The sequence below is a fragment of the Larimichthys crocea genome, chromosome XXII (assembly GCF_000972845.2).
Source record: "Larimichthys crocea isolate SSNF chromosome XXII, L_crocea_2.0, whole genome shotgun sequence".
Taxonomy (NCBI): Eukaryota; Metazoa; Chordata; class Actinopteri; family Sciaenidae; genus Larimichthys; species Larimichthys crocea.
The window spans coordinates 3,371,672-3,397,843 of NC_040032.1; the positions used below are offsets into that span (position 1 = coordinate 3,371,672).

Below are 26,172 nucleotides of genomic sequence, written 5' to 3' on the forward strand. Positions count from 1 at the left end.
GCGCGAAGATGCAATGCGAGCGTCGAAATGGTACGCAGCCCGCTCTGACGTACGTAGCAACCGTTGACCGTTGACACCGTTGACACCGCCTGGAAACGCGTCAAGGTGACTTAAAACTGATTTAATTTGAAAAATATATTAACATTTATTTGACGAGCACTCTTGGTAATTCATGAAAACCTGAGCGAATTAAAAAGAGTGTGAGTTTTCATTAGATTTATCACATCCGCATTACTACACAAGCTTATATCAGCGCTATTTGGTGACTTAACTTTCCGCTACAATGTGCTACACAGTTGAGCTAAACCAAACAAGTTCTTTTTAACTCTCGTAGGCTTCCAGCTAAACGCTAAACGGATAACAGAAAGCATTTAGCCCGTCTGAGCGAAGCGGAGGCGACGTGGAAGTGAATGCTCTTGTCGCCTAGCTAGCTATCCTCCCTGCCCAGCTACTAGCTGCTCTCCGGGCTGTGCTCCTCTCTTCCTATCTCTGTCAGCGGCGCGGCTCGGTAGTTTAGCAGGCTAGTACGGAGAGACGAGGGCTGCTCCCTTTCGCCTCTGCTCAGTCTGCCCAGCACACCAACAACACACCATACATTCCGCACCATGGCTGCCAGGGACGTTGACGTATTTTCGGTGAGTAAAAAGCCACGGCTGTCCTTGTTTTTCTCCTTCTTTTCTACCCTTTGGAAACTGAAAACGTTGCAAGTGCAGCCGCGGGAATACTTGCTTGTGATTAGTAAAAGTGTGTGTATGTGTGTGTGTGTGTGGTTAGCTGGGTATGAAGCTAAAGCCTCCCCCGCTTTTGAAGCCTTGTAATGTGGGCTTCAGCCGTGTTTTCTGTGATGGTGACTGGGTTTGTTTTTTCAGTTAAGACAAAATAAAGATGCCTCTGCCGTTGTGGACTTATTTTAACGTCGTGACTCACAACGTTTATTATTATTTTTTCTCCGTATTAACATTTCTAACGTTACCCATGGATGCGTTGCAGACCGTATGGGTGTTAACGTGTGGCACCATTCACTGTTGACGTCCATAGAAGTGACAACACTCAGGAAGAGCACTGTTTAATATCACAGTGTTTCTGAATACTAATGCAGTAGTAGTTAAATGAGGTGTGTGTGCACCACAGACACACTTGCATTACTTTGCAGTTCAGTTGTGCATCTACAAGATAGCAGTAACTAGAGTGCTAACAGTGTGGTTACAACTTCCCTTTCAGGAGGGCAAAATTAAACTTGTGTTTCAGCCTCTTGACTCGTATTGTGGTGTTTTTGTCAGTGGTTAGGTGTACTATCAGATGAGAGTGGAATGTATCCTGCATTATTTTCATACTTGACGAGCCCTGTCATTCAGGTGTGATGCATCACAGGTTTAAGAGAATGCCAATAAACACAGTCAGCTCTAAAGAATTCACACACACACAAAAATGCATGCATATCATTGAAAAACTGATATCACGGTGACGAAACGAAATGCACAGGAGGGGATTTGAATGGGGTGATTAACTTTTTGGCAGATGCTCGGAGAGATTCTCGCCGTTTTGAATTGGACAGTAAGCAGCACTGAGTTGCAGGGATGAAGAGATTAAAGAACACACTCCAGGGGCCACTCCTTACCCTTACTGGTGCAACACATGTCTGCAAAGAAAATGAGGGGATCCCCCCAAAAAAGAAAGAGGATACATAGGATATTGCACACTTGGCATTTCTTAAAGTTAGGACAGTGTCCAGGAGGACGGGTTGCAGGTTTCACACCATATTGCAGACTATTGCAATTTGTAAAATGTCTCTTTCAGAATACAAAATCAGAGAATCGATTAATGAGCCAAATGCTGAGATTGCAGTGAAACAGGCCAGAGGAGTGACAGCAGTAACACAGTTGCCTGACTTCCTGTCCAACTTTGGGAACTAAGTGAGAGCGTATTGAACAAACTGACACGCTCGCCTGGCAGTTTGTGCAAAGGGCACGCTGTTAATTATGTGCTATTGATAGGGATGTGTGGTCGGTTGCATTGCCGGCCTGTGTCAATCTCATGTTCTAGGGCAGTCACATGAGGCGATCAATGCAGCCATCTGTTGTTTTAAATCATCGATTGTGCAGTGTGTAATGTATATAAAAAAGGGTGTAGTTCATTTAAGTGTTTATGTAATGAAATGCCATAACATACTGTACATGCACATCGCTTACTGACCCTGAAGTGTATAGTCTCTCCCGTGGGGGCCTGCATGCATAACATGAAAATAGCTTCATGAAGTGCTTAAAGGCAACAGGCGAGGAATGAGGAATTATGTGACAAGTCGTGTGTGTGTGTGTTTAAAGCCACAGCTTTGCTTGTTTGTGCAGGCTGATGTTGACTTAAATACATTATCTACATATGTGCTCCACTTACAGATTTTCAGTCTATATTTGTTCGTTGTAGCACTAAAAACACCTTCTTCTGTCAAACCCTTTTCTGTTGTCGAGCTGCATGTCGCCCAGGTCAGATTGCAGATCGAGTACGCTGACCGTTGTGTGTCATCTGTGATGCTGGCTGTATATAGAACGTACAGAACAGCCTGGAGGCGAGCTTGTCAAATCCTGTGCTGCAGATGAATAACAACAGATGAGCTGCGGCCTCTGTGATGATGAGTCAATATCCATAGGATACGAATTAAATAAAGGATTACTCAAAGATTGGTTTTGAGCTGAGTTTGCGATACTCTAATGTTGGCAAAAGCTGAATGAAGAGTTTGAGTGTGTAATGTTTGTTTTTCCGTTGTAAATGCCATCAGTGTTTTTCCTGTTTGAAAGAAGGAAGGAACGTTTGATTGTTGTAGCACACAGCGTTCAGCTGAAAGTTTGTCTCTGCAGCTCAAAGTGCCTCACGCGGGATGCCGATGTGTTTGTATCACAATGTGAACAAAAAACGCTGAATGGAGTCACATTCTTCTGCACGAGGCGTGCATGTGAACGCTCAAATCAAGTCAGGTTTTTGCTCATTGAAGATCTTTACTCACCGAACATTCCCTCCACTGGAATCCACATTTTTTTACAGAGAGCAGTCTGTGATTAAATCAACTGTGTGTCCTTGATGTTGTCTTTACCACCGACATTCAGTAACGTGCATAACTAGTCTAGATCTTGAAACAAGAATGCTTTTTTATTTATTTTTTTATCAGACTTTGCAAATGTGTGAAAGCTTTGACATCAGCAGCTCACCTGATCCAGACAGGTTTTAGTCTACCTCTAATCCAAACAAACACAAAGATTTTGGGCGATGCAACTGTAGGATCAAGACATTTCGTGGAAGTAAAGTGGAAACTGTATTTTTGAAAAGCCCCGTAAAGATGAGTGAGCTCTACATCTGCCTCGATAAAATGGTTCCTGTCTCCTCTTGCATCTGTCTATTTTTTTTTTTTTTTGTCTTTCCTGTCGGACCTAGATGAGGCTGGGCGCAGAGACCATACAGTTGTTGCGCAGACTAGAGAGGGCACGCACAAAAACACGTTTTTAATCTCTCTCTTGTGGATTCCTGGTGACACACATGTACTGTATCATCCAAATTACAGCTGCCAACCTGTTTACCATTACAACATCGCTGCTAGCACAAGTAGCAGCAGGCAAGCGGCTATAGCAGCGATCTGTAGGTGTGGTTATGCAATAATGCAACAACATCTCTCTGACTGTCTGAGATTCTCAGGCAGTTCATGCCATAACTGTGATGCCCCTTTTGTCCTCAAACCACTAGGACGTCCCTGGAAATGTGTCCAGCCTCACAAGTCCAAATTACAACAATGCAGCTTCAGAAAGCGTATTTATTTTGAATTCTTTCAATCCTGTCTCAGGCTGTGTAGAGTATATATGTCTGAAAAACAATGAATATAAATAATACATGTCGGAAGTGGAAAATGCCCAGTGAAGTGATCAAAGGGGGGGAAACACCATTATAAAAATCTGGAATACCAGCTCACAGTTTATCTGACCTCTTTTTAAAATTTAATGTGAAAACAAGACATTTAAGGGAGGCCAGTTCTACACACAAAGTGCACCTCAAGTTATTGTAAATATTTGAAGCCGCTTTGACGGCCTTTCCCGTGTGTGTGTGTGTGTGTGTGTGTGTGTGTGTGTGTGTTTCTCTCAGTCTGTCAGGTTGCTGCTGTCTGTCAGGTGGACGCTCACTCAGACAGACGCGAGCTGCAAACACGAGTCAGGTGGGAATGGAGGCCGAGAGGAGAGGAGAGGAGGGGTTGTCTGCAGTTAGAGAGAATTTAAGGTCACATTAGGACTGTTGACCAAAAATGTTTCTGTGGTGTGACGGCTGCTGAAACCAGATCTTGGTTTTGCCCTCCGTTTATGTCAGGATGGATGTGCGTCACCTTTGTCCCAGCTGATGTCTTCCTTGCCTGCTGCCAGGGTACTCACTCATTTTTGTTGTTTAAAATGCTTCCGCGTGTCGTGTAGAGTTGCACTTTAAAGACTGGACTGGTGCTGAAACTGGAGGTTTTCAAGCTGTGAGGCGAAAGGGACAGTCCCATGCTGCTGTTCTGAAAATGGGACGTTAGTTGTTGCTGTGTAAGCCCATTGATTTGGCTCGCTTATCACCGCGGACAGCAGTTGGAGCTGCAGCGGTGGCTGTCACACAGCCGATGGAGGCAAATAACACACTTGAACCACTTCTTTTTGGAGACATAACACACAAACATGGTACACATATTTTCTCGATTCAGCATGACTTGGACCTCCTCAGGGTATCATTATGACCAACACGAATAAACATCCTTCAGTCTATGTAGGAATCATAGAAAAGGCTGCTCCTTATCTCCGAAGGTAGCCTGAGGATCATCACACGTGTTTTTGTTCTCAGTATCGAAGCAATCTAGGAGTTGTTGTATTATTTCATCGTAAACAGGGAAGTGCTAATCAGTAAGAATACTGGCTTCTTTTTTAAGACCAATTTGCAAAAATGTCAACAAATCTAGGCTAATAAAAGTAGTTCACAGCATAACTCACTGAATTGTTTAGCAATATTCTGCCTCCTGGGTTTAGGGGTTACAGTTGTTGTGATTGTGTCAGAGTATGGAAACTCCAGTTCAGATTGTTGAACCTCTTGATTAAGCAAAACTAGCATTTTTCACCCTTTCTGTCATTCATAGACTAAATAATCATAATGAAGAAAGAAATGTAATGGAAATTTGAATCTCCAATGAAAGTACTGTAGCCATTGACTGAACAGACCCGTGTGCTTTGGGTGGACTTGTGGTTTTTCCTATTAAGACATTTCAAAACATCTTCTCTGAAAAAGGCCAGTAGCTGACAGAAAAAAAAACACACATTGTGAACCAGCGTATACGGTTTGTGCCTCATTTCACTTGGAGCCACCTGGGGCCCCTGTGTGCAGCCATTTATCCGTGCTTGGCCTGAATGATACGGTGGCCTGTGAACTGCGATGTCTCCTCACCCTGGGACAGTTAACCAGAAGCTTGTCATTCCTATCATACTTAACACTGCTTCTCTTCTCTTCTCTTCTCTTCTCTTCTCTTCTCTTCTCTTCTCCTCTCCTCTCTGGACGAGCTTAACAGACCGATGCCTCAGAGTTTGACTTATGGCTCACGTTGCTGGTTATACTTCCTCAGTGACAGCAGCTTATGTTGTCAATACATTTTTTTAGAAACTTGATGATCTTTTTATTTTATTTTATTTTATTTTTTTAGCTTTGTGATGTATTGTCCATGTAGTCCAGTTTGTTTGGAGAAGAGCTACATTTTTTACATTGAACTATGTAATCATTTATCTAAAGTACAAACAAGGAAATGACCAAAAAAGGACATGTTTTCAGATGACTGTGGCTCTCACATACTACATAAATACATACATGCAAGCTAAGCTAGTCAGTGTGATAGATAGATAGATAGATAGATAGATAGATAGATAGATAGATAGATAGATAGATAGATAGATAGATAGATAGACTGGACAGTGTGTCCTCACTCAGCTTCATGATTATAGTACTAAAAACTGCTGAAGCTTCTTTAGAGCCAGAACGGACAGAATGAATAATTACAGCAGGCTATATTAATAGATATTTCATGTAGCACCATCAGAGAAGTTCATTTTTAGCGATATTGGTAATGTTTATTTTTACACTGTGAATAGGTCTGTTAAACTATTAACTTAAGTAACATGGACACAGGACTTTTACAGTACATGTACTGTAGTATTTTTACATTGTTGCTGCTTTTACTTCAGTGAAGGATTCTTTCACAGCTGAGTCCAGTCCACACTCACACATCCAGTCAGTCACAGAGCAGAGCGTTTGTGTCCACGTCTGCACTTCTCCTCTGTCTGATCCTTTTAAGATAACACTGTTGGTCAGGTCTGCGTGCTCTTTTCGCAGCCCTCAGTCACACGGACCCATCTTCCTCCTATGATTCACACACACATTATGCAGTACTGGCGGCTTGTCTGGTTCAGCTTAGGAGGTCAACCTAGAATTATCTCCTGTGTCATGATCTTTGTTATTCTTCTCAATTTGAGAGTTTCACCAATGCGGTTAGGTAAGTTTAGAGCCATCTCCACAGAAACAAGGTTTAGGAGTCCGCTCCTTTACTTTACTTCACTTCTCTGCTGCCCAGATATGCACTGACTAGGCTTAGTGAGTTTCCACAAGTAAGCGTGTGTTTGAGTAAGTTTAAATTTCCAAACTTGTGGTTCAAGACAAAAACATTCCCCACTCACACAAAAAAAATGTTGTCAAGGTGCCCTTGAGCAAAGCGCCTAATAACCAACTGCGTGCAGTTTACCACATGTGACGCTGTGGTGTTGATGGAACATGAGCGCTATCTGTCCCCAGATAAATGAAGGCTAGTAAAAAATCGTCAACTTCTCATACTTCAAATCCAGAGAGTCCCGATACCAGCGTTACCCCTCCCCCTGCAATATCTCCACAAGCTCCATTCAGCAACAGAGTTGTGTGTTACAGTGATTACCAAAAAAAAAAAGCCGGCTTCCTCTTCCTCATCACTGTAAACCTGCTACTAAGTACCACAAACAATGCGTTCAGCTGGCAGATACTTTTGTTCACAGCGACTTACAATGATAGAATTCAGACTCAAAAGGAACAACAATTGGAAGTGCAACCCTCCCAAATAAACGTCTAGACCTTTTGAAACACCGCCTTCCTCATTGTGATGACAGTTTTCTGTCATGCACACAACCTCACTTAAAGGATAGGCTCGCATTTTTCTTAAACAATAGCCAGGTGCTCACATGAACATTCAACCAGATTTTGCTGGCTGTGATCATTCCTCTTGTTCATACTGGCCATTCCTCCTAACACGCTTCCAATAAAACTGATGGGAGACCAAATCCACAGTCCTCGCTCTGTGTAAAAATACATTCCACAGTTTATCTGAAGTTAATATGAAGCTTTAGCAGTCTGAGTGAGTCAAATCAAGTGGGTACGTTCCAAACGTACAGTCTTTTTAGGACAAAATTCCCCTTTGTGTTTCCCCGGACAGTGTTTCCTTTCCCGAGCTTTGGGGAGGGAATTTTTGGACAAAAAACTGCTGAAGCCTCACATTATCTTCAGATAACGTTAAGTTGAAATTACTCTGGGAACTGATGACAGCAAGCAAATGTTGTTGCAATGTTCATATGGGCTCCTGACTTTTTGTTCTGAGGTCAAACTTATGGAACTTTATTCTTGAATTTATGAGTAACGCACTATAGTTCCATAAGGAAACCACAGTAGTTAAAAATCGGATATTATCACCGCTTGTAGTGAATTAATTTTTTCCTCGAACACGGGTGTTAATGTAATGCGCTGCAGCTCAGCTAATGTCAGATTCAGTGGCGTTTCTTGATACATTAAACCCTATTTCTCTCTTTTTTTCCACCCACCCTCATATTTAAACACACACACTGTGCTCATCCTTTATCGTGCAGTTCACTCAGGTTTTTTTAGGGCTGAGCTCCGCTCTGCTCTGCTCTCAGACTGCCTTGTGTTCAGTGACATCAGCCTTCAAGTATGCAGTCCTTCGTGGCTGAGCCAGACGGGCTCGGGTGGCCCCATTCATCTCAAGGTGCTGTCTGTTTCCCCCCTCCTCCTCCTACAGCTCTCTTCTCTCACTGTCTGTCTGTCCATCAGACAAGATGGGTTAGATAAGAAGGGATCAAAGGTGAAAACGCTTACAACCCAATAGTTTTGTCTGTCTGTATCGGTAATCTTTGTGCCTTTTAGTTCCAGGATGCTCTCTCCTAAATGCACATCGATTACAGAGTGGTTTTGCACAGTCAAAACAATCATTTACTGTAGCCGTGGTGATTGGAGAGCAGGTTTGGGTGGTGTGGCTTGTTGCACCCAGTTTGACTGTATTGGAAAATATGATTTTATGGGGGACAGATTAAGATAAATGGTTTTATCATCATGTACTCACGCTGTTGTGAATAGAAAGTAGAAGCTTTAATATGTTTATGTTCTTCTGAATTATTCCAGAGAACTGCCAAATTTACAACTTTAGATGTGACAGAGGATATTTTATCTTTCCATACTCCATATTAAATCCCTGCATGAGTTCATTTCTCTGGTGGCTTCTTTTTCTCTGTTTGAAAACGTCTTGAGTTCCTTGTGCTCGTGAAGGATTATTCTTGAAGCTCATCCTCACTGCAGGTCCTGATTACCTAACTCCTAATGAAAGGCAAAAAGGGTTCTGCAGAATGTACGGACAGTCTTTGATGTACATTTGCATAGGAATGTGAAGGCTTCAGCAACTGGCTCTTCCTCCCTCTGACTAATGTCTTCCCCATGTGTGTGTTTTCCTCACATTGCAACCAGGCTTCTAATGTTTTGTTTTGTTTCTGTTTGCATCCCTCAGAATGAAGAGAAGCGTAACCTCAGTTTGGGCGGACATGTTGGATTCGACAGCCTCCCCAACCAACTGGTCAGAAAATCGGTCACACAGGGATTTTGCTTCAACATCCTCTGTGTAGGTGAGTACAGAGCGACGCCGTGCGTGCCACGCTGTGTTCAGTTTTGTTTGCAATTAGCCCGTCACGGAAATGCCATTCCGTAACTACTGAACAGTTCCCCCCCTCCATCTTCACTTGATTTATATTCCCCCAAACATGTTTACCTACAACAAAACCGTCTGTTGTTATTCCTGACATGAAAGGATTGCCTCATGTCTGGAAGCTGATGTGGTGACGCGAGTAACATAACTCCCTCTCTCTGTCTCGTCTCTCTCCGCTTCCTCACTGTCCACAGGGGAGACTGGTATCGGCAAGTCGACGTTAATGAACACGCTCTTCAACACCATGTTTGAGAACGAAGAGGCGAGCCATTATCAGAACGGCGTATATCTGCGGCCGCGAACATACGACCTGCAGGAGAGCGGCGTCCACCTCAAACTGACGATTGTCGACACCGTAGGCTTTGGAGATCAGATTAACAAAGAGGACAGGTGAGGATGGAGAAATGATAATCCATGATGTTAAGAGACTGACATGATTAGGTGGTCATAATGAAACTCAACGTGTGTGTGTGTGCGTGCGCATGCGTGTGGTGGTAAGAGACAGAGGTTTAGCTAGGTGTGTGTGAGGGGGAAAAATAGAATTACTAATAATAAATTAGAAACAGGATGATGCAAGCTGTCATGTCTGTGGGAAAACTGGCAACAGGTGGTCGTATCTGTTCTATGACTTCTGCAGCCACTGTGTACAGGATGTGCAGCCCCGTTTTATTTTTGCAGTGGTATCAAAGGAGATATCAAGTATAGTTTTTCTTATGCAATTCAAATCAAAAGTCACATTCTGGGTGCCAAATAAGGCCACTGAGTCATGTATATTACACTGTAAAATAAGACAGTTAGATTGTTAGTATTTATGCAGCAATGTGTAAGCAGCACTTTTACTTTTGTTGCAGATCGAGGTATTTGTAGCTTTACTCTTTCACGTTATAACAGTGTAGTCCGCTGGTTCCCAGCCGACGGGCTGTGAGATGATTTGGACCTTTTCTCTAATCTTTTCTCTTTTTTTGTGAAATATATGTTTTTTTTTGTTGTTGTTGTTTTTTTACCTCTTTCAGCTTTGAACAGTTATTTAAATGAAACCATGTGGGAAGCTTAAAGGGGAAATGTCTCGTTGGTGGAACTGCTAACAACTTCTAGACATCTGAAAAATAACCGGGAGGCCCAATTAGACCAGATCCTAATCTGAAAAGTACCTGCAGCGCTCAGATGAAGTACAGTGAAAGAACAATATTTTATTGAAAAGCTTGTAAAACAATGGATATAAGTAACACTTCTCAACCAAATTTGATCCAGTTTTAAGCCATACTCTGTTGATGTTTCTTAACCTGCTAATCACCAAAACCATACAGTCCATTTAGACAACACAGACTGTGATAAATCTCACCAACGGTGCCGTTTACTGCTTCAGGACCCTTTTGATATGTTCTGATGAACAGTACTGACTGTCCTGTGAGTCAAATTCATCATCTGGTACTTGGAGCACATGCGTGAAACACATGCTTCAAAAGTGTTTTCCATTTGACTCCAGACTGTTGCAGATTTTCCTGTCAATCCTTATCCAAACCCTCCTTTCTATTTGCAATGACAACGGCCCAAATTAGGTCAATGTTGCCGAGGGATACAAATGAGAGAAACAGACAAACTAATATCAGTCCAGTTTTCCTGCACATTTTAGTTCTCTCTGTAGGGTGGAAATAATATGAGGGACAGCAAATAAAGAGGAAAGTTTATTCTTTTTTTTTCTTGTTGTGGCCTAGCCAGCAAGCAGCACTCTCACGCCCTTTGGTAGCAGCTTTCTCTGTAAACTGTATAAACCAACATGCTGAAGGACAGGCCCTGCAGCAGGCTGTAAACGCAGTAAGAGAGCTTCAAAAGGTCAGAGTGGGAGCATTCCACAGAGAGATTGAAATGGATGTGAAGGGAGAGGACAGATGACCATAAACATGTTACTAGCTGAGGATATAGAATAGATTTTTTTTTTTTTATGTTTTACTTATGTCTAACTCTGAGCTGCAAAATAGAATGTGAAAGACTTGCTGTTGATAATTTTAAAAGATTACCAATATAGTATAGGCTGTTAATTTAAGTAATTAGCAGGGATGTATGTGAAATATATCATCAAAACAAACTCCCATCAAGCCAGGAACACAAGATGAACTCAGAACAAAGAAATATCTGTCAGATGGAAAGATTCTCCTCAAATTTCTGAAATTTCCAGCTCTGGCCATCATCATCTTGGCAGCCTTGCCTTCCTCCCAGCAAATCTAAAAATGGGCAGACATGGATTGTCTGTGGACCTGAGGCGGGCTGAATGAAGCCTGGGTGTTCAGACATACCATCTGTAAAGACACCCACTTGTCAATCAAATGCTGTTAATTATGCATAACTTTAAGCCTTCTATAGCCTTTCTATAATTTGAATAGGTGAGTTCTGTTAAAACTCAGGCTCAGTACAGTTGTCATGAACGGGGAAATTGGCTATAGAGACCAAAACTCTTTTTTGTACCAGGCTGTAAACATGATTATTTCTGCTGTGAGGTTGGACATTTGAATTTGGGGCCTTATGGAGACTGACTTGTTCTGTAGCCAGCCCCAAGTGGACATTCGAGGAACTGCACTGTTTTTGGCACTTCTGCGTTAGCTTCACTTCACATCCACAGAGGTTGCCAATGTGTCAGTTTTGAAGCATAACTCAGAGGCGAGGCTGTGTGGAAGTGTGGAATGCAAACAAATGTCTCAAACACAGATTATCACAACCAAATAATCCCAACAGCAGAGATATGCAGTCTGAAAATCCCAAGCGGTGTCATGAGAGCTGGGGTTATGACTGTGAGACTTGTATCTGTGGTGACTAATGAACCACAATCTCACTTGAAAGAGACTTTCAGGCCCCTGTGATGCAGTTTCTTGTTCTTGTCTCTTCCAAACTGGACTAGATGAGTTTAAGATGCAGACTCAAAGAAACTCCTCCAAACAAGCTTACTGAGAATGTGGCATAAATTATCTTCAAACTGTCTCATGACCTGACTTTGCCAGACCTCATTTGGACTGGTGGATAATGTTTTCCAGCAGCAGTTCAGGTACATCTCTGTAAAGTGAATCTTCAATAGTAGTGTCTAAATCTTTTTGTGTTGTGGTATGACAGCCAACAAAACTTAAATTTGACATACCTTTTTGGTCTTGTTGGTTCATGAGCAAATGCTGCAAAACTTTGATGCATTCATACCAAACATTCCTCATTTCTTTGATTTACTGGTGACACTGTAGGCTGCAGAGGCTATTACAGCTCTGCAAGAGAGGACAACCTCTGTGTTTCGTTTCAACCAGACTCTCAGAAGCCGAGCACAAGTTTCATGCAGGACTCAGCTGTACAGCTCTAAGCTGAGATCTTGGCGTAAGATCAGATCACAGAGTTACTGAAAACATAACTGTCTCGGTTCATTTCCCCAGGGACAAGTCCATATTTCCTTTTTTATTCATTACCAATGTATGAATAAGAAGACAAATATTTATGCCTTTGCCCACAGACATAAGTCCTTACAGTTTCTTTTCGGCTGTCTCCACAGTTACAAGCCCATCGTTGACTACATCGACACTCAGTTTGAAAACTATCTTCAGGAAGAGCTGAAGATCAAACGTTTCTGTTTAATTACCACGACACCAGGATCCACATCTGCCTCTATTTCATCGCACCAACAGGACACTCCCTCAAGTCCCTGGACCTCGTTACTATGAAAAAGCTGGACAGCAAGGTACACACAAACACCACATATATACATATCTCCTGTGGTCTTGTCTTTTTGCACAAAAAGCACACACTCCTGGTCCTTTCCCATTGTCTGTGAATAACTCAGTGTTGCTGTAATCCCATCCGGGCTCCCTTTCACCGTGAGTGGTGTGCATTTCGCGGAGATGTGGAGATCCCTGATCTTTTTCGCTGGGGTGTGGACTCAGTGTCCTCAAAGAATAAAGCTAAAAGAAAATGTTGCTGTGGACGCTTCCATTTCATCGTATGGCATTTCAGGGAAACTTCAGATGGCATTCTTTGGAGTGAAACTATTTGGCTGTTACAGCGGAAAAGGTTTAGGTTTCAGACTTTAACAGCCCAGTTTTTGGAAAGACCTGCATGACATGAGTGATCTAACTCCTAAAAACCAACATATTGCATAAAAAAATGTTTGATTTACCACGATGGACATCTAACCCATTTTCTGATTGCCATCTATTATCTAGAAAAGCTTGTTTACTGATTAGCCGTACACTAGTCAATAGTCACGTCCATAACCACATTGATTTGTGTTTTTTTTTTTTCATTGCTTTTGTGCGAGTATTCCTATGCAGATTATTGGCCTGTGGATCTGTGTTTTGCCATACATCTGATGGATGTAGCTCAGTAAAGAAAAAATCACTGAAAAATCTAATCACACCAGGACATGGAGCATGAAAGAAGGGAGAGGTCGATGAGTTCTAGTGGGGAAGGATAGAGTCAGGGAGGGCAAGTGAAGCTGCGTTGTATTTAAGATTGGACTATTTATGTTTTAATTTTAGAGCAGTCTTTGGTGATACATGGTAAGTGCTGAGGTTTTCCTTGAATGTTTCTATTGAAGGTTGAATTTCCATAGCTCGCTTTTCTTCTGCTTGATCCCAAACACATTTAAATAAATTCAACCTGTTTGCATTTTGATCAAATGTTTTTTTGAACGCTGCTCAGTGATAAACACAGCTGAAACCATTCAGTGGTTTTGGGTTAAAAAGTGTGGGGAGTGTGGAATTTCTGAAAGGAACCTCAAAACATTTCAGAGCACATGTAATAAATGAAGATTTGTGTCTTCAACTCTTTGTGATTGTTTGACCTGAGGGCGAGGAGGATTATACTCACGACCTGAATAGCTATGAGCTTGTAAACCGAGATAGCTTGGATGATTTTAGGGATGTGTATGAACTTGTTTACATCCTGTAATGACACCTCCAAGTTCACTGACGTTTTTGGTGCAACGCTGTGACCCCTCTGCGACGTATACATATGATAGTGATAGCACTGCTGTAGGAATGACAAAGTGGGCAGATTTAGCCCTGCTTGTGTCTGGTGATGCAACGATAATGGATCCAGAACAAAGCAGATGGTCAGCTTGTGACCAAAACCTGCTGGTTTACCTCTGCCAGCTATCAACGCTTGACTGTGCATCTCTGCCAAACCTTCTGACATTATTCAAAACAATGATTGGATATTGCAGTCACTGTCAAAGGTCAGTTATTAGATTTGAGGACTTTTGCCATTGTTATTTATTGCACTGTGAATTTCAACCAGATTTTGTAATATTGTAATTGTGCTAACCTCTTTTGCTCCGGACCAACTCTATTTCCAAAGTCATGGTGAAGAGCTTTGACAGGGGTACTTCTGTTTTTCTTATTTCTTTCTATGAGGAAGTTAAATTACTGGTATGTCCTGAGAGGAAACCAACAAACAACTGAGATGACTTCACACAGAAAGGACCAAGATCCAAATTCAGCACCTTTCTTGCTGTGAGGCGACACTGCTCACCACTGAGCCTCTGTGCTGTCTTTACCAGCCAACAGAGTGATCAAAACCTGGCAGCCCACGTTTGCCAACTGTCTCCTGATACGTCCAAACCACCACGGCATACACAGCCAACTCTCTGTACCCCCAGCTTTGAGCAAGACATGAAAGCTTACCTGAGCTAAATATCTTATCTCTTTTCGGGGATATAAACCACAGCAAAGTGGTTAACACGAGCTAAATGCATTTGCTGTTGTGTAGCAGCTTACCTGCTACACTATCCCCTTTTTAACATGAGTGAAAGCAAAGCAGCTTACCTCACCTAAATCCATTTATATGAACCAAACTCTCCTTCTTGTGGCACTCTGCGTACTCACAGGCCTCTTTTTCTATTGCACACTGACAGAAAGTGTAAAATAACAGCAATGTTAGTGCTTCTATTCAGAATGATTTACAGCATCTTGAGTGCAACAGTGGGTGGCCACGGTGAACACCACTCCGACCTCAGTGGCTCCTTCCCAGCAATCTTTCTACTATGTGAAATATGACCACTGTTTTATCTGAAAGCAAGCCAGTGTTGAGTGACCATGGTGTGCATGTGACACTGTTTTGTTTTACAGGCTTCATGGGGGTTGTTTATGCAGTGGTCTCTTTCTAGATAGAATAAATGTGTAGCAGGAAATAATTGCAGCAGCTTCTCACCACATACTATCTGCTTTTGCACATGATGCAGTTTTATTTTTATAAATTCTCCAAACGGCTACAGGTTTACCACAGAAAGTGCCTACAAGCCTAAACAAGAGCCTGACCAAGTCACACATTCAAATTTTTATTGCTGAGTCATCACACTGCTTATTTTTCAATAAAGTTATATACTCTTTGGTACTGAAAAAAAGCCCTTCACATGTTCACAGACCCAAAAGTGACTTAATATTCCAACAATCCAAAACTTAAAAGTACAAAATTCAGTCCAGCTCTAAAATAAATGTACAAGTGATGATTCAAGTCCGAACACTGTTGCATTGTGGTTACCATTTCATCGCCATGAGAGGCATCACAAGTTGTGTCCACGTCAAGGGGAGCATTTCTGTGTAACTGTTTACTTTTATCTGGAAACTAAAGATAAATGAGCATAGCTATCCTGTCCGCCAGATCGCCCTGTCACAGGAAGACCAGGGAAGCCAGCCAGAAACAACTTTCCCCTCAGTGTGTGGAGTTTGCTTTCAAGGCCAGACAATGGTGTTTTTCTTGTCCCAATCACCCGTCCTTACAAAGGACGGTTGAAGGCTCACCAGAATGAGTGTGGTTCGTGGTAGATGAGGGCAGGAAGAGAGATAAGGGCGTGAAGGAGGTGTTTATAAATGGAGATGTTTTTCTTCAATAGGAGGAAATCATTAACCAGTTAATTATCTAATATTAGGATGTAGAGGTCATTGGACAAAGATCGATATTTCCTACTTACCTTTAAAATGCCTCACAGTTGGCTCTCTTCTGAGTCAAATGTGTACGACGACTCTAATTCATGCTTAAACTTAAGGAGGAAATACGAGGTAGAAGAGCCAGAGACATGTGGGTGTTCTAAAAACAAGTTAGTAATTAGTATTTAGTAAAATAAGCTTTTTTACGACATTTGTGTTTTTCTCTGAATCATAACTCAGTCAAAACTAAACACACAGACATGATGCACGTACTTTTAGTCTCCGCCTCTCTCCGTCTCTGAGGCTGTGAATAAACGTCCATAAATCCATGTAGAAATTCAATAAGAAATCTGCTTTATAACTACAGAACTTGTCTGAGTATCATCACGTTTTGAAGCTTTCTGTAGTATCAGTTCAGTCCAGTGGTGGTTGTCTGCACACCCATGGTATATTGCAATCTTATTTTCAATTTGGCATACTTTTAATTCTACCAGTTTGCCAAAATATTACCAAATATAGTCTTAAAACAGGGAGCTCAAGTTGTAGCATAATTATACTTCCTGTTAACATCCCCCCAAAGGCCAAAAATTATGGGAACTTTCACTTTAAAAATTTCGAGCTGAGAAGCTAGTCATACCTCAAACCGAAGTTTGACAAAGAATAATAATGGGATCTATTAATACTCAAAATTTTTGGAAATTACAAAGGCTTAGAATGTTGGTTCTTATATCCCTTGAAACTCTCCCTACATTCATATGCAGATATTTGATGTGTGTAAGATTAAAATAAAAAGTGACAGAAACATCAACACATTTTAAAAATGATTGTTTTACATCTGCTTACGTCTGCTTTAATGTGGTCACTGCTTACCATCTGGTGCTCCTAGTTGTTGAGAACAAACACTGAGAACTATTTGGGAATACTCTTTGACCAGCTGGGAAAACCCGGCTGTGGGAAGTGAACAAATATCACTGCCCCCCTCCCTCCTCACTGACCATGACAAGACACTCCCATCTGCTGCCACACAGGGCTCTTGTCAGCGCTGGATGGCGATTAATGAACTTGATTAGTTAAATAAGGGACTGCCCTGCTGTAAATTAATGACCCAATAAAGTATGATGAGCCTGTTTTTGACTACTAACAAGCCCTGGCTTTTTGCTCTGAGGCACATTATGGAATTGATGAGTGAATCTGTGGGGATCCTCCTCGTCCTCCGAGTTAGTGATTTGGGTGATGCAGCCGTACAGAGGAATGCAGGAAAACTGTGTGTTTATTTCTGCACATCTGCTGCTGATTGGAGACGGAGACTAGTTTGTTTTCATAATCACTGTTTGTTTTATGTATCTGTCGGGAGCATATTCACCGTACAGTTTAGCTGCGTATGGTCTTGTATGATTCCTCAGCCATAGTTAGGAATGTGCTTAGTGTGGTTTATGTTTTTAATCAAGTCTTTAGTGTGTTAATGACCTGCTGACAAAGGGAAGTTAATTGCTCTAATCTGAAACTCATTGAAAACATTGTGTTCATTCTCTTTGCACTCACTCTCATAATATTCAAGTTTGACAGGTACATTGTGTCCTGTCACGAAGATGCATGTCAGACAAGCTTAAATCAAACCGTTGCATAATAAGTATATGCTTTTAACACAAAGCAACTTTCAGTACATGAATTCATTCACACCTTTTGACATGCTCATCTAATAACTGTTTAATCCCCGCCCCTCTCCTTTTCTTATCCTTTCTTCAGGTCAACATCATTCCCATCATCGCCAAAGCGGACACAATCTCCAAGAGCGAGCTCCACAAGTTCAAAATAAAGATCATGAGCGAGCTGGTGAGCAACGGGGTGCAGATATATCAGTTCCCAACAGACGACGAAGCCGTCAGTGAGATCAACGCCTCCATGAATGTAAGTCAAGCTGCAACACTCAAGAAGTCTTTGTGTCTTTTTACCTTTTTGTATTATTCAATGTTGATATACTATATGACATGCCCTCAAACTGCCTGTTGTGCTGAAGACAAGAAAATTCCAGATGGTTTTGTTTGAAAGATAGCGTTGCTCTTAAGACATCTGTGTGCCTGCTGACTTGTAGCATCATGTCTTTAGCAGCTCGTGTGGTAACAGCAGTATATGTTGACACCGTTTTATTGCTTTTAACGCGCTCTGAAGAGACACTCCCAATTCCCACAAATCTGTGAATGTATACAGAGAAAGACACTGCAAATATTTGCAAATACCAGCTGATTCCAGCCATGTGCTTATACATACCGTACAGACAAACTGTATACGTCACTGGTTCTGTTTGATTGCACCGGTTCAACATTCCTCAGTTCTTTCTGTAATTAGAAAGACTTTATAAACTCGATGGCGACACATCCAAAAAATAAATAAAAATACTGGCAAGAATCTACATACAGCAACATAACTGAACATAAGCTAGTGACTTTTGCTCAGGTAGCAAGCACAAATACTTGAGCAATACAAATAATTTTCTTAACAAAGTTTAGTATTTAAACTTCTGATTTTATGATGGAGATGATGTATAATCACACGTCTTCAAATGCACAAAGTAAATTCTCTTGTGAATAAATAAGACTGCGTTTGGTTCTTGGAGACGCAGTCCTTGTACAGTATCCCCATCTATTCATAGTTGGTTACATCAGCGCCCACACTCACCAGCTTGTTCCTCTGAGCTGCAACCAGCCAGCTGGTTTCAACTCTCCGCCTAATTTTTGAGGTTGCGTATCGGGCATGTTTTCCACATGATGCCTCGCTGTCAATCCTAACGAGGCATAGTAGCTTTGAAAGCGACAAGAAAAAGTGTCTGCGCGTGTGTGTTGTTTAATCACTTCTACAAAGTAGGCCCTTCAGCCCTCCAACCGAGCCGCATATTAAACTTAAAAGAGAGCTCTGGTTGGAGCTTGTGTGACAGTATGGTTACACTTCTCTGGTGTGGTCTGGTTGTGAAAGATAAGAGAGATGACAGCCACAAATTAAACACTTAATTTTCTTTTATCCTTTTTTGTTGTGTTGTTTGCACATACCATGTTTGTGTCTAGTAAAATGTAACTTGTGACATGGCTACTGTGCCGTAAAGTACGAGGAAAAACTCATGAAGCAGACAAAGCAGGGACTCCCCTCCTGGTTGTAGCTCCGATTACATTTTTTAACACTTTTTTCTCCAATTACATCCTTTGAACACTCTAAACTCTTTTTTTTTTTCACCCTTTGCAGGCTCATCTGCCATTTGCTGTTGTTGGTAGTGTGGAAGAGGTCAAAGTGGGCAACAAAACTGTGAGGGCCCGACAGTACCCCTGGGGTGTCGTGGAAGGTAAGAATCCGTTCATAAGCAAGTTAATCAGAGCGTGTGTCTGGGGTGAGCATCTGTGTTTCTCAAGCAAACACAGCAATGAGTATGTGAAGGGGGTCAGTGGATGTTTAAATCCTTTAGACTGCCACAGAATGAACTGTGATGATGGCTGTGACTGTGATAGTAGACAATAAGTATCAAGGCTGAAGTGTATGCCCATTTATCTAAAGTAAATGGAAAAATAATTACTCATTAATTTCCTGCTGTCAGTAGTGACTGTTGAGAATACTGCTGATCTCTGGTTACGACTTCCTTAAGCTCTAATGAAGCAACAGAAAGGCCTTTGTCATGATAAACAGTCGGAATCCATTTTTGGCCCGTGTAAATCTGAGGATGCTGCTTAAGTTGTATATCCACCAGCTGCTTGCTGGTTGTTAGGTTGCTAGGTTACAGGTATTAAATAGGAAAATAAGGTGGAGTGATAGATGTGGAAATATGGGAGGAGTGCTCTATCATGGGACACTGATCTGTGATACAGTCTTTATTATGCCATCATATGATTTTATGGCATTGTGAATGTGTCTGAAAGAGGTCAAGGGTGTATCATTTTTGAAGTGCATTGTTCAGTCTTTCTCCGCCCTCTCCCTGCAGCATCGCTCTGTTCTCTGTGAAACTATTTTGATGATTAATTAATTATTTCAGTTGTTTAGTAAGCCATAATGACAAACTTTTGTTCGGTTTGACTCATTAAATGTAAGAATGATTGATTGTTGTCATACATATATAGATTTTCTTTGTCATACATGATAGTAAATGAAATAACCTTGTTTTTGCAGAGCTATTATACTATCATATGATTGAATAACCAATATTGATGATTCAATAATTGTTGGTTGCAGCTCTAATAGAAGCTCTGGCAGCAACCTGCACCAGTAAATAATGACTTAACTCTACACAGAAGTACCCCATTCTGATCATGTTAATATATCTTTGGGTTCATTTTCCTCACACTTCTTATAGATGCAAATTTAAATCCTAAAACACAGTGTAGGATCTTTTTGGATACCACACGCTGCTGCACATAATAAGCATTAGCACATCATGTAACTCAGCGAGGCGTCCATCAGTGTCTATTGTGAAAGATGCTTTCCTGCTCGTGACAGAGTGCATCCCACAGTTTGCCTGTTTATTTATACCCTCCCTCTTAACGCGGAGCATCCCTCCACAGCTGCGAGTGTGACTTCACGCAGAGTGACACTGCGATATGAAGGGCGAGTAGGTGGAGATTGTTTTTGGGAAATTTGCCAGTGTGCTTTTCTGCGAGCTTGTGATGTGTAAGGTGCTATATGTCTGTCTTTTGCATGCATGAGTGCATACATTCCTGTAATGTCTGCGTGCGGGCATTGTCCATGGAGACATCACTTCTAGTTTCGGGCATCTTGGGATCTTTGTTTCCCACAGCTCGCTCCCCCATGCCTTGTCAATTAGAGCAAACATTTTAATTCAATAACGTCACACAGAGTTGTGCTGTGAGAATACCACCACTCGGACTCTGAGTTCTACAGGCACCAGAAAAGATGTATTCCTGTTCCTCATTGTGGAATGCCAAGAACAGATGAGTGTCAAAGGAAAAGCTATATTTGATTCTAATGAAAAAAACAAGTTGTCATGCTACCCGCACAGACAATGGTGGTCTGATGGTGTAAAAGACAAGACTATCTTTACACTGTGGGGTCTTTTTCTGCTTCGTCATCTCGTCAACCATCTCTACAACAAGAAACCAGACTGACAGATGTAACACAAGCAAACTACTTAGCTTTTAGTCCTGCCTGCTTTCAAACTGATGGCTCACCATCCATACAACACACTTTGTCACAGTATCTGAGGGCAGAGGGGCAGAGGGGGGGGACAAAAGTCTCAGTGTTTTACTACTCTTGGCCGTCTGAAAGGAAGGCCTGTGTCAGTGTGGAAACAGTTTGTAGATGCCAGATGTCATATAGATGGGTTATGGTAACCTCTAGAAGAAGCATGGGAAATTTCCATTGAGTTGAGGGAAGACAGAGGGAGGACTGTCTACTGATAAAATAAGTAATTGAACGCTCAGTGTGTGTGTGTGTGTGTGTGTGTGTGCATATATGTGTGTTTGTGTTGATCTTCCCTCAGGATCTCTGTTATCTCTCCCGACATCTGTGACATGTGTGTTTGTGTAACTGTGCACACATATTCTAGTGGGTGTTTGTAACATGGATGTTTCAGATGCAGTTAGTGTTTTTTTCCAGCATGCTTTTAGGTCGGGGCTGGCCAGTTATGATTAAAAAAAGATGGTAAAGAGTAAAAATATTTGTCTATTTCCATTCATTTATGCTGTATATGTAGCCTCTTCTGTTACCCTGCATTTGTATGTGTCTGTACTCATGCTGGTGTTTATGTGTGTATCTGCAGAGCCCTGTGCTCTGATATCTTGAGGGCTCGGCGCTGCAGTCAGTCAGAGGATTGGCCCTCATTCAGCCCTCAGCAGGGGAGCCAGTACAGAGAGACCATTAGATGCCAAATGGGCAATTTCAGTAGCCTGGATGCAGCCCCGGAGAACAGCTCATTTCTGTTTTTAACTCGTAAATTTTCACTAACGATGTGTGGCCAACCAGCAAATTTCACTGAAAATAAGTGTCAGTGATTTAGACAGCTGCATCGCGGCTACCATTTCACATCTTTTTAAACTTTATTTTGCTTTTCTTTGCTATTCTAATGAATGTACGTCTTATTTCTTTGAGCGGGATGTTCAGACGCTGCATCGCGGTTCATTATCATGCGCCGCAGGCTGCTTCCCCAGCATTTTCCACCAGGAGAAGCTAAACACCATGCTAATTTGGCTTTTCAATATAATTACTGTCGTCTTTAAATCCTCACAACTCACAGCTTGTGGTGGTATTTAAACGCAGCATACATCTCGCTCTCCACCACTGCCACCCGGGGTCCATGGCATGTGCGTCAGCCCCCAGAACGGCCATGTGCCTTCACTCTGCACGTGCCCTCGCCCACCACACACACACACACACACACACACACACACACACAGAGCTGTAGAATCTTTGCTAACAGGTTGATCACATTAATCTCTGACAACACGTCGATTCTAATGAGTCACTGTAGTTTTTCCCTAATTAGCTGGTTGATGTATGAGGTTATACACCGGACCTCAGCTGCTTCAGGTTGTACTGCAGTTATTTTAATCATTTGGGGAGGAGGCGGAGGAGGAGATGTACATATCAAATAATTAGCACTTTTCCAAGTTTCCACATGGACTTGAGTATCAAGTCTCTAAATGGAGGGAAAATTAATGTTAAGAAGGAAAAACTTTATTTGAAAGGGAAGAGAGGGCCAGCAGGAAAGATTGTGTGAACAGGCGATGTGTGAACATTAAATTCACTTTCCTCAAAAGGTAAAAAGTCTTCTTGCCTGCCATTGGGATGTTGGTTATTGTTGTGGAGAAATTGCTGAAGTCAAAGGTCAATGGTGAGGTCAGGAAAGAAGAAAGTGTTCAGGCGGACGCTTGATCAAGGAGAATTAGAGACACTCTCAAAGTACATCCGAAGTGCTCGAGTCGGTCTCACATTCTGCCAAACTCGTGCTGGTGGATAAACTTTAAACCCCAAAGATAACACCACAAATACTTACACGCCCCAGAATTGGGCAAAGAGAATGTCTTTACCCATAGAGGTGTTATTGTCAGCACATTCTAATCTGGGGACACAGATGTCTGTTTACGCAGATTGGAACCTAACCGGCAATCTATTATGTCTAGGAAGGCAGCAATAGGTCTCTTCGACCCCGGCCACCACAGTGTTGAGATATGGTGGCACCCAGTCAAAGCCAAACAATTAATACTGCCGAGGACCTCAAGGCCCACACGTGACCTTGTGTAACCTAAGGATAGAAAATTCCATAACGGTTATAAAATGTGATTGCGGGCTGTTGGAAGACGTTATAAACATAAGCTTGTGTAGTGGGATTGCACAACAGTGAATTAGGAATCATTGCTATGGACTTTCTTATTTTCCCGACTGGTTTTCCGTCATACTTTGTCTGGTATGCAACAGGTGAAATGGACATGTGGTCTTAAATTTAACGTGAATCCTGAAGAATCCCTGTGGCTGCCTATTGGCACCATATGTATTGCCATATTATTACCCACTTGTTTTATCCATTGTCAACGACCCAATGATTGATTCTGACATTCTGGCACACCCTGTGCGCTTCATCTTCCCAAATTGACTTTAGTTCTCACCTAACAATACCAAAAAATGACATTGTAATTTCCAGAACAAGCCCATATTGTTGCGATGGAGTAAATGAGGTGACCTATGAGTAAAAAGGCTTCAGCAGAATGGAAATTACGCTCGTGGCAGATCCCCCTCCGTCCACTGCTGTCTGTCAGGCAGGAAACACCTCCTTCGCTTTCCTCACTATGAATTCATTTAACCATGAGTCACTCAGTCATGAAGCGAAAGTGAAGAAAAAAATCAACATGATAACTCCAGTTTATCAACTCCTGCTTGTTGGCGAACTGTGATAGATTTGGTTTAAATCAGTGGATTGCCAAATGTAATTTTCCAGTGTATTTTGTGCAGACTGCTTCACATTCCTGTAGAGATGTGGTATGATTTCCTGCTTTAGAGAGAGTAATGGAGAGGAAGGAAGGGTAACAGGGTGACAGATGGGGTGTGGGGTGTCAAAATAAGTTGGAAGCGGTTAACCCACCCACTAACCATCAATGGAGCTGCAGTGGAGAGAGTGAGCAGCACCAGGTTCCTGGGTGTGCTCATCACTGAGGACCTCTCCTGGAGCAGCAACACCGCATCACTGACCAGGAAAGCTCAGCAGCGCCTCTATTTCCTCCGCAGGCTGAGAAGAGCCAAAGCTCCAGCCCCCATCCTACAGACCTTCTACCGTGGAACCACCGAGAGCATCCTGACCAGCTGCATCACTGTGTGGTACGGCAGCAGCACTGCATCCTGCATGAAGACCCTGCAGCGCATAGTGAGAGCAGCTGAGAGGATCATTGGTGCCCCCCTCCCCTCCCTCCAGGACATTTACAGTACACGCCTGGCCCGCAAAGCTCTCAGCATTGTGGGCGACCCCACCCACCCCAATCACCAACTCTTCAGCCTCCTGCCTTCTGGGAGGAGAATGAGGAGCCTCCGGGCGAGAACCAGCAGGCTGAAGGACAGCTTCATGCACCAGGCTATCAGGATGCTGAACTCACTCCCAGCACTGCCCCCCCTTCCTCCTCCGCCCGCTGCCCCCACAAACTCTGGACACTGCTGACCCCCCCTATAACAATGGCACCTGCCACTTTACTCAAATAAATATTTGCACACCATTTGCACTGTGTACAGTCTAATGTTCAAATATTTGAATTTTTTTTTTTATTTTTTTTTTTTTTATTGTGACTGTACATATACAATGTAAACTATAACCATATTTATAGCAACCATATTGCCTCACAAATGTCTTTTGCTGTATATATTTTTTAGATTTGTACATCTTTATTCTATATATATATTTTTTTTATATACTTTTCTTTTTAGATCTTTTACTACACTTGTGTCCATACTGTTTTAGACAAGAGAGAAACGCAATTTCGATGCTCTGTATGTCCTGTACACATAGCAGCATTGACAATAAAGTTGACTTTGACTTTGACTTTGACTTTGAAAAGACAGCTAGGCACAGAATGATAGCAAGAAGCAAAGACTCGGAGCTCTGGCGCTTGCTCATTAACGCAATGAAAACCGAATTCTCAACAGTACTTGTCGAGTTTATCATGCATTAGAAAACTAAGATGACCACCTGTCACCCCCCCCCCCGTAATCACGCCTAATTCTGTGTGCATTTTCCCTCCCTTCAGTCGAGAACGAGAGTCACTGCGACTTTGTAAAACTCAGAGAGATGCTGATCCGGGTCAACATGGAGGACCTGAGGGAGCAGACCCATGCCCGCCACTACGAGCTATACCGACGCTGTAAGCTAGAGGAGATGGGATTCAAAGACACAGATCCCGACAGCCAACCTTTCAGGTAGAGGCACACAATATCCAAAACCACAGGGATACTCAAGTGTCGACGGCAGGGAGAGACTCTTATGTTTCGACACAATGCCTAATCTTTTCCTGTGTATTTTCGCTCTCTCCTCTGGCCCGTCTTTTCTTTTCTCCAGTCTACAGGAGACCTACGAGGCTAAGAGGAAAGAATTCTTGGAGGACCTTCAGCGCACGAAGAAGAAATGCGCCAAATGTTTGTGAAATAAAGTAAAAAGGCGGAAGCAGAGCTGAAAGAAAAGAGAGAGAGGTCAGTCTCAAGTGAAGTTATGGTTATAGATGCAGTATATTTGATTATAGGACCACTTTTTTAAGACGTGAACTTTGTACAGGAGGTCTGAATTTGTAACAGCCTTTGCACTTTTTATGGTATTAGACACTAAAGAGGCTGTGCTGTCTGGTGCATGCAGATCATTCTGTACTGACAATGCGTAGTGCAGTACACTGCTTTTGTCATTCAGTACACACAAATATCCTGTTTTGCTTGTCGGTCCATTTCTCCAGTGAGAGTTGCTTAAACATTAGTAAGCATAAATGAAGTGGACAACATCAGAGACCACCTATCAGTTAACACAATATAACCATACAGCAGGTTAAACTGCAGCCTTCAGAACGGGCATACAGGTAATCACATCATAAAATCAACACCTCCTCAAAGACAAAAACCAAACAATGATCCAAAATAGGCTAAAGGAGCTAAAAGAAGAAACTGCAGAGCAGGTGAGAGCAGGTGAGAATTTCATGGGCTGTTGCTTTGAGTGTCCGTTTTTACATTTCACATTTATTAATATAATTATACATTCATTAAGAGACGTAGATGAGT

At 42.2% G+C, this 26,172-nt stretch overlaps 1 protein-coding gene across 1 annotated transcript; it reads left to right on the forward strand.

Moving 5' to 3' along the window:
* On the forward strand, window positions 1-25,571 carry septin8a (septin 8a). The gene is given in 9 exon segments (XM_027273928.1): window positions 1-635; window positions 8,855-8,969; window positions 9,244-9,439; window positions 12,573-12,643; window positions 12,646-12,758; window positions 17,689-17,850; window positions 19,177-19,273; window positions 25,161-25,329; window positions 25,469-25,571. Coding segments are annotated over 9 exon segments (1,038 nt in total). The 5' UTR covers window positions 1-605; the 3' UTR covers window positions 25,554-25,571.
* Window positions 25,572-26,172: the final 601 nt, after the last annotated feature.